The sequence below is a fragment of the Gymnoscopelus microlampas genome, assembly GCF_963454915.1.
Source record: "Gymnoscopelus microlampas genome assembly, chromosome: 8".
NCBI lineage: Eukaryota > Metazoa > Chordata > Actinopteri > Myctophiformes > Myctophidae > Gymnoscopelus > Gymnoscopelus microlampas.
The window spans coordinates 17,711,739-17,721,426 of NC_139945.1; the positions used below are offsets into that span (position 1 = coordinate 17,711,739).

General features: G+C 42.0%; 1 protein-coding gene across 2 annotated transcripts in view; it reads right to left on the reverse strand.

Moving 5' to 3' along the window:
- Positions 1-9,688, reverse strand: part of pde2a (phosphodiesterase 2A) — a 340,034-nt gene that overhangs the window by 24,661 nt on the left and 305,685 nt on the right. For both annotated transcript variants that reach the window (XM_084065531.1, XM_084065532.1), the window contains exons 14-16: positions 7,083-7,194; positions 5,473-5,512; positions 4,724-4,787 (exon numbers count right to left, since the gene is read on the reverse strand). In XM_084065531.1, coding sequence (XP_083921657.1) covers positions 4,724-4,787; positions 5,473-5,512; positions 7,083-7,194 — 216 coding nt within the window. The remainder of the gene's footprint in view (positions 1-4,723; positions 4,788-5,472; positions 5,513-7,082; positions 7,195-9,688) is intronic.

Sequence of the window (9,688 nt, forward strand, 5' to 3'; positions counted from 1 at the left end):
GTTTCGGTGAAATAAATTTTACCGAAACGAAAATTACCAATCGACTCTAAATTGCCTGAAACGTACTCCTAACAGTTTTTTTGGGGGACGATTTTGGCCTCCACACTTAGTGATTTTTTCGGATTTAACTTTCGTTTCTGTAAAATAAATTTTACCGAAACGAAAATAACCAATCAACTCTAAATTGCCTGTAACGTACTCCTAACAGGTTTTTGGGGGGAGTATTTTGGCCTCCACACTTAGTGATTTTTTCGGATTTAACTTTCGTTTCAGTAGTGACAAACTTTCGTTTCGGTAGTGACATAATGGTGAAAAAATAAATGTACTAAGTCCAGAGCTCGATGAATGTTAGGGACCAAAAAAAGTCACTACAAAGTACTACCAATCAACTCTAAATTGCCCGAAACGTACTCCTAAGAGGTTTTTGGTGGGACGATTTTGGCCTCCACACTTAGTGATTTTTTCGGATTTAACTCTCGTTTCGGTAGTGACAAACTTTCGTTTCGGTAGTGACCCAATGGTGAAAAAAAAAATGTACTAAGTCCAGAGCTCGATGAATGTTAGGGACCAAAAAAAGTCACTACAAAGTACTAGGCCTACCAATCAACTCTAAATTGCTTGAAACGTACTCCTAACAGGTTTTTGGGGGGACGATTTTGGCCTCCACACTTAGTGATTTTTTCGGATTTAACTTTCGTTTCGGTGGTGACCAACTTTCGTTTCGGTAGTTTGATTACAAAATGTAAGTTGTGTAAAAAATAATCTGACTATACTAAGTTGTTATTTGTTTGTTTAAGTCAGGCTATACTCAACTCAGAGTCATAAGTTTACAAAATGTACTAAAGTACAGTGAACATCTGTGCGGTTTGTCTTCATCACTGAAAATAACGTGCATGTAAACTGATGTCATGTGCAGTTGGGGTGAAGAAACACAACCATTTCACTCCTAATAATACCTATTTGATTTGACATCCTGACTTGCTGCTATAGCTGAGGCTTGAACCTGTTACCTGCGGCTCACTAGTCAGTGACTCTATCCATTCACCTACAGCTGTTTCCTTGGAATCTGTGGTTCTGAAACGTTTTGTTGTCAACCCCCCAAATTGACATGTATTTGGGCAGTGGACCCCAATGTGAAAAGATGTAGTGTCAGGGCCCCCCATGAAAAAGATTTATATTTATGCTGTAACACATTTTTTTTTAAAGTTATTTGTCTTGTTTGTTGTTCAAGTCAAAGCACCAGGAAGGCTGTACTTGTCAGCCATCTGTTAGCTCAATGGGTTGAGACGCAGTATTCATGATCCAGAGGCCATGAGTTCAAATCCCATTGATGTCTTTCCTATGATTCTTTCCTTTGCAGACTGGCTTCCAGAAGATCAACTGAAAACTACCAGGAAGGCTATGTTTGTCATCCAACTGTTAGCTCAATGGGTTGAGACGCAGTATACATGATCCAGAGGCCATGAGTTCAAATCCCATTGATGTCTTTCCTATGATTCTTTCCTTTGCAGACTGGCTTCCAGAAGATCAAGTGAAAACTACCAGGAAGGCTGTACTTGTCAGCCATCTGTTAGCTCAATGGGTTGAGACGCAGTATTCATGATCCAGAGGCCATGAGTTCAAATCCCATTGATGTCTTTCCTATGATTCTTTCCTTTGCAGACTGGCTTCCAGAAGATCAACTGAAAACTACCAGGAAGGCTATATTTGTCATCCAACTGTTAGCTCAATGGGTTGAGACGCAGTATACATGATCCAGAGGCCATGAGTTCAAATCCCATTGATGTCTTTCCTATGATTCTTTCCTTTGCAGACTGGCTTCCAGAAGATCAACTGAAAACTACCAGGAAGGCTGTACTTGTCAGCCATCTGTTAGCTCAATGGGTTGAGACGCAGTATTCATGATCCAGAGGCCATGAGTTCAAATCCCATTGATGTCTTTCCTTTGCAGACTGGCTTCCAGAAGATCAACTGAAATCTACCAGGAAGGCTATATTTGTCATCCAACTGTTAGCTCAATGGGTTGAGACGCAGTATACATGATCCAGAGGCCATGAGTTCAAATCCCATTGATGTCTTTCCTATGATTCTTTCCTTTGCAGACTGGCTTCCAGAAGATCAACTGAAAACTACCAGGAAGGCTGTACTTGTCAGCCATCTGTTAGCTCAATGGGTTGAGACGCAGTATACATGATCCAGAGGCCATGAGTTCAAATCCCACTGGTGTCTTTACTGTGATGCTTTCCTTTGCAGACTAACTTCTAGAAAAACAAGTTAAAACCACCAGGAAACCTGTAACTCTCAGCCAACAGCTTAGCTCAACTGGTAGAGTGTCTGTCCAATAACATGACTTGACTTGACTTGAGTGGGTTCGATTCCCACTCGAGTCAAGTGTCCCCGATATCTTGGGGCAACGGATAAATTGACTGATATCCTTAGTGATGCTTCCCTTTGCAGACTAACTTCTAGAAAACAAGTTAAAACCACCAGGAAACCTGTAACTCTCAGCCAACAGCATAGCTTGACTGGTAGAGCGTCTGTCCAATAACATGACTTGACTTGACTGGAGTGGGTTCGATTCCCACTTGAGTCAAGTGTCCCAGGTAACGGTAATTTAACCGTTGCCCCAAGTTACCTGGGACACTTGACTCGAGTGGGAATCGAAGCCACTCAAGTCAAGTCAAGTCATGTTATTGGACAGACGCTCTACCAGTTGAGCTAAGCTGTTGGCTGAGAGTTACAGGTTTCCTGGTGGTTTTAACTTGTTTTCTAGAAGTTAGTCTGCAAAGGGAAACATCACTAAGGATATCAGTCAAGTTACCGGGGACACTTGACTCGAGTGGGAATCGAACCCACTCAAGTCAAGTCAAGTCATGTCAAGTCAAGTCAAGTCAAGTCAAGTCAAGTCACTTTACATGTTATTTACATGTAAAGTGTCTTGAGACAACTTGTTGTGATTTGACACTTTAATAAAATTGAATTGAATTGAATTGAATTGGACAGACGCTCTACCAGTTGAGCTAAGCTGTTGGCTGAGAGTTACAGGTTTCCTGGTGGTTTTAACTTGTTTTTCTAGAAGTTAGTCTGCAAAGGAAAGCATCACAGTAAAGACACCAGTGGGATTTGAACTCATGGCCTCTGGATCATGTATACTGCGTCTCAACCCATTGAGCTAACAGATGGCTGACAAGTACAACCTTCATGGTAGTTTTCAGTTGATCTTCTGGAAGCCAGTCTGCAAAGGAAAGAATCATAGGAAAGATATCAATGGGATTTGAACTCATGGCCTCTGGATCATGAATACTGCGTCTCAACCCATTGAGCTAACAGATGGCTGACAAGTAAAGCCTTCCTGGTAGATTTCAGTTGATCTTCTGGAAGCCAGTCTGCAAAGGAAAGAATCATAGGAAAGACATCAATGGGATTTGAACTCATGGCCTCTGGATCATGTATACTGCGTCTCAACCCATTGAGCTAACAGTTGGATGACAAACATAGCCTTCCTGGTAGTTTTCAGTTGATCTTCTGGACCTGAACCTCTTCTGTAAAGGAAAGGTTAAGGGCAAAGAGTGAGTGGGGCTTGAACCCACAGCCTCTGGATATGTAGGCAGTGTGTCTACACACTGAGCCATCAGCTGCCTTACTATGAATGGTCTTCATTCCTTTTTGGGGAACAACACACAAAAGTACTTTAAAAAAAGAAAAAGAAAAAAGAACTTCACAGCATATTACTTTGTCTATGGTTTGCTGTGCTGTTACTTGTCTAGATGTTTCAATGTTAATGAACACCAATGGAAACAAGCTTTTCTGTCATTGCCTATTTGGCCTTCAAATCTTGGCATGGCACAGTGGCCCACTGGATAAAAAGCCTGCCTGAGAAACAAAAGGTTATGAGTTTGATTCTTAACCATGACATCGTGTGAAAATATCAACACATTAAATAGATATATTCTTTTTAAGTTTTGAATATAAATCTTTTTCATGGGGGGCCCTGATACTACATCTTTTCACATTGCGGTCCACTGCCAAATAAAAGTCAATTTGGGGGGTCCTTGAAAACTAAATGTTTTAGAACCACAGATTCAAAGAAGACAGCAGTAGGCAGAATGGTTAGAGTCACAGCCTGGTGAGCCGAAGGTTGCAGGTTCAAGACTTGATCACAGCGGTATGAGCAAGACATTTACAACTGATCCTTTGAGGGCAGACATTAGCTGGGTAAAACTGGTAATATTATCAGTATAGTCTTGACTTTTTTTTTTTTTACAACTTACATTTTGTACACTTGACTCTTAGTATAAGTCTGCCCTTTTTTCCCACAATTTATAATAGACTGCCTTAAGCATCAGACTAAAGAAGACCGCCATAGGTGAATGGATAGAGTCACTGCCTGGTGAGCCGAAGGTTGCAGGTTCAAGACCCGACCAATGCAGTACACCAGTCGATCACAACACAACCATAGCAATGATTAGGTCAGACATTCAGAATATTGGGGGAATATTATTAGCACACACACACACACACACGTGCGCGCGTGCTGAATGATGGTGCAGTATTTCACTACTTCATGCTTTTCTATGATCCATTCCACCAAGCAAAATACTGTTGCATTGTAGGCAAGAGGGGGAGATAAAGTCACTAACAACATCTGAAGATACACACTCGCACACACACACTCTCTCTCTCTCTCTCATGGAGGCATTTGAGGACCAATCAGGGAGCTTACATTTCTGCATCACTGAGGTTCCTGGCTTCGACTATTATCTCCTGCAGCAGCACCGACACATCATCTACAACATGGAGAGAGAGAGAGAGAGAGAGAGAGAGAGAGAGAGAGAGAGAGAGAGAGAGAGAGAGAGAGAGAGTTCAATGCAATGCGTTTCCCAGTGGCTCAATCAGTATCATGTCCCTTTCTAGGTCATTGGGGTTACATTGTTAGTCCATTGAACATCTTTATTGCGGCTACTTTCAATTCATTCTGCTCCATTAGTGATCAGTCTAATGGTCCATCATTGATCATATGACCCTCCATTTGAGTCTATGGCCAATTATTGGAGCTTTTCCCAATTGGCCATATCCGTATCCCCAGGGTAATGGTCTCAAAATGTGTCTGACGTAACATTGGCTCAGGAACAGTGTGGCTGCTGTGTGGCTTTCATCTAGCAGCATGCAGTTCAAACAGCTTTTAGTAAGTAGAGATATATCGTTGCTGTCGGGCAGAAACCTCTTATCTCCATATTTTAATGAATTAACACCCTACTTGTTCATACTACAGCGTCACACACAAGCATCAAAAGTAGCAGGTCCACAAGCTCGAAACGCGGTGCGAAGCGACGCGTTTTGAGCTTGTAGATCTGCTGCTTTTGCCGTTTTTGAATTTGGATCCTGAAAAGTTACAGTTACAGTTACAGAGAGATTAAGAGAGAGAGAGAGAGAGAGAGAGAGAGAGAGAGAGAGAGAGAGAGAGAGACTCACCTAAGTGTGTGAAGAGATTCTTGGCAACTTGTAAGAGTGCCTATGGAGAAAAGCAGAGCGTGCAATTGAAGAGCTCCCCGGATAACAAAGTGTTTGCCAACTGCTCTGTGTGTGTGTGTGTCTAAGTGTGTCCGTCCGTGTGGCATGTGTACATCGCTCAGACACTGCAGATTTGATCCAAAACTCACACCAATTTACACGTTATGTTTGGAGTCATGTGGAAAACATGCTTCATTCAGTTTCATGAATGTGACAAGTTGCACTGCATGTTATACAAATACTACCCCCCTCCACACGTACCCCCCTCCACACGACCTGATGACCACATCCCATGACTTACACAGACCTGTCTAGGCAACTCAGCCTGGTGGAGATTTGCGCTCAGAGGGGCGCACTTTTCTAGTTTGTTTTCATTTGCAGTCACTTAAGATGCATAAAACACAAACGGTTTGTTTTGTTTTAGTATCGTTTGTTAAGAGTATGCACACTCGTTCACTTGGTTTGATAATTACAGTTAAAGTTGTTGGTAAGTTCTATTAATTCATTCCTCTTTGTTGGTGTTTACCTGGCTGGTGCTGAATTCTTCCTGGAATGACAAAAGATGGGGCTATGGGTCGAGCCAGCGGGGACCTTACCGATAGCTCTGATAGCAGTGGGGGGGGGGGGGGGGGTTCAGGGTTTGTGTTGTTGAAGTCTATTGCTGTCCTCCCCTGTAATTCAGGGTTTCTCAAAGTGGGTGCCGTGGCACCCTAGGGTACCGTGACACCAGTCCAGGGGTGCCTCAGAATGTTTTGATAATATTTGAAATGGATCTATATCACTTTTGGACCTACACCAAATCTCTTTGTCAAAAATAGCCGATCTACAAGCTCACAACGCATCGCAACGCGATGCGTTGTGAGCTTGTAGATCTGCTATTTTTGATGAATGTTCCACCCAGAGTGGTTAAACGTCAAGTATAGAATTATTTTCAACCTGCCCTAATGGAAATTGATACTCTCTCAAGTTTTCCTCATGACATATTGTATCTTAGGCGGAAATATTTTCATTTTTAAGTACCGTAATATGACATAAATGGAGGGTCCTCTAAGTAAGTAAGTAACAATGTAATTCAGGGGTGCCGTGGATGAAAAAGTTATTTACAGGGGTGACCTGTGTCAAAAAGGTTTGAGAACCACTGCTGTATTTGACCGCATGTCTCATTTTGTTAGGTCTGTTGGTCCTACTGTATAACTTTTATTTTTTTGGCCCTATAAAAAGTTTATTTAGAGTGTGTGTGTGTGTGTGTGTGTGTGTGTGTGTGTGTGTGTGTGTGTGTGTGTGTGTGTGTGTGTGTGTGTGTGTGTGTGTGTGTGTGTGTGTGTGCTCGCTTGCGTGTCTGTATTAATATGTTAATATTTACCTTCTCTTTAGTCCCAAGACCTATTATAGAGGCTATGGATTCGCAATTGTGTCGTGCACTGGATGTGCAAGAACTTTGTGTGTGTGTGTGTGTGTGTGTGTGTGTGTGTGTGTGTGTGTGTGTGTGTGTGTGTGTGTGTGTGTGTGTGTGTGTGTGTGTGTGTGTGTGTGTGTGTGTGTGTGTGTGTGTGTGTGTGCATGCGTGTTACCTGGCACTCCACTTTGAGTTTCTGTTCTTTCTGGAAAGCCAGCGTTGAGGTGAGGACAGTGGAGGTGTAGCAGAAACAGTGCTGGATCACATGTTCATCTGCCTGTGTGTGTCTGGAGAGGAAAACACACACACACACACACACACACACACACACACACACACACACACACACACACACACACGCACACACACACACACACACACACACACACACACAGAGCTTGTTAAACCCATTCAAACTCTATTTTATACTTTGTTGTACCAAGGTGTCGTGCAGCAAAACATATCCGATCTAAAAGCTCACACCACAGAGTTGTGAGGTTGTAAGTTGGCTATTTTCACTATTTATTAAATTTGCGTGTGTAGGAAGTGTCGAGTCACTCGGGTGAGCTTACTCATTACGTGAACTCGTGAAATTACGTGTGTGTGTGTGTGTGTGTGTGTGTTTCACCGAAGAAAAGTTTACCTGCAGTGCAGTGTACACACACACACACACACGGAACCATTGTCCAGAACTGACATGCAGTTAGATTTCTTTGCCAGCAGAGGGCAGTGGCACACTTCTGTCGGTCGCAGGCCCCTGCCTATACCTTGCATGATAAATAATAACGAGCATGCATTTGGAAATGGATTGAAAAGCATAATTTCCACTGAATTAAACTAGTCTCTTTTACTATAGTGTGGTCGTTAACGCTGCAGTTATTTGGATGAATAAAATGTAATTTTAACCAATTAGTATGGTAGTTAAATATAACTAGTACATCTGCAGTGGTTGGAAGTGGTCTCCCTACTCTTCCACTGAGACCCTGGTGTCAGTTGGGACACCTGTAGGTTGACAAGTAGTACTGCCCAAAGCTCATAAGGGCAGTATCTCCCTTTGGCTAAAAAGTATATACTGTACAAGTATTTGGTATCCCACATGGGAGACAAGGGTTGTAAAGACACAAAACATACGAATTGCAGCTTTAATTACTTCAAGGCCAGGCAGAACAATGGTATATGTACTGGTATTACCCGTATTGCCTCTAAGATCGTCAGACTTCCCACACCAACACTTTCTGATATGAACAATAAAGCCATCACACGTTTAGCAATCGTCACTTCAGACTCATGCCATCTGGACGAGGAAACAGAACTTTGAAATGGCATATCATGGTTCGTTTTAGTAGGAGTTTTGACCCTTCAGCCACAAGTGTACTAAACAAACTGTCACGCTGATATGATGGTTCTGTGCGTACTGGAGACTTCATGTTTTGTCTTGGTGTTATGTTGTTTTGAGCTATATGATATTTTTGTCTGTTGGAACAGACTGTGAATGTTGAATGTCCCTGAGGGGACAATAAAGACTATTATTATTATTATCATCCTGCGAGAGGTTTCCTGTGTCTTCCTCAGAATATAACAGTGACAGCTACATTTAGAGTTAATACCCGTACATGGTGTTTGACTGTCATGGCTCGAGGGCACGTCAGCACAGTACACGGTACCAAGGTGACAGGGGGGAACGAGAGCGGCAACACATCATTATCTTCCACCCTGTCTTTGAAAGGATATAGCATAGCCAGTGGTGTAGGTAAGTAGTACCCTGTCTCTGATTTTTCATAGGCTACAAAAGTATTGGCAGCACAATATACTTACTATACCACACGTGAAAGTACTCATTATGCAGAATGGGTCCATCCTTATTGGATTGTAATTAGTAATGCATTAATGTGTTCATCACTTTAATGTCGCAGCTGGTTAAGATATGGGGCTGATTTTAATGACTTTACTGTGCTGCTGGGTAGCTTTATCTATAATAATAGATCGTAATTTCAAATAATTGTAGTGGATTAAAAAGTGATATTTATAGCAGTGGAGTGGGAAGTTCTCAAAGTGTATGTGTCGGGGGGGGGGGGGGGGGGGGGGGGGGTTCAGGGGGTCACCAGCAAAATGAGTTAATAGCTTCACAATCATTTTAACCACTCTATCCATATGTTATACATTGGCTATTCAAAAATAGGAGATATACAAGCTCACAGCGTGTCACTGCATGCTTGTACAAAAGCTATTTTTTTAAACATTTTTGACAAATCTGTTAAGTACATCCAAGAATGTAAACACTCTAATAAAGTAAATAAAAGTACCTAAAAACTGTACAGTAGGCCTACTTGAGTAAACTTTGAAGCTGAAATCTTGGCTGTGCCCTGCATGCTTGCATAAAACAAATACCTCAAATATTATCTCTATAATTTATTCCTTTAATGGTCTCTTTATCCTTGACTGAGTTGCATAAAATGTCCCCCGTTCCCAACATCATTATATGTGTCTGTGCCACGACTTTCATCCAAATGATTTATGTACCGTTTCTGTTCCGGCACAAAAACACATCATTTATACTGTATCTGCATTGCAACTTTTCATCCAAGTGTTTTATGTACCGTGCTGGTGCATGAAAAGCACCTCGGGGCATCCTTTTCTTTCCTTAAAAACAAAGGCTGGCCTCCGTCGCCTCTCAGTGTTGTGGAGTATGAAGTGCACAGCAGAATCCTAAGTGATTCATTTGACACCCAGTAAAAATAGTCATTTTTTTTACTCAGTGTTACATTCATCATGCTGGTGATG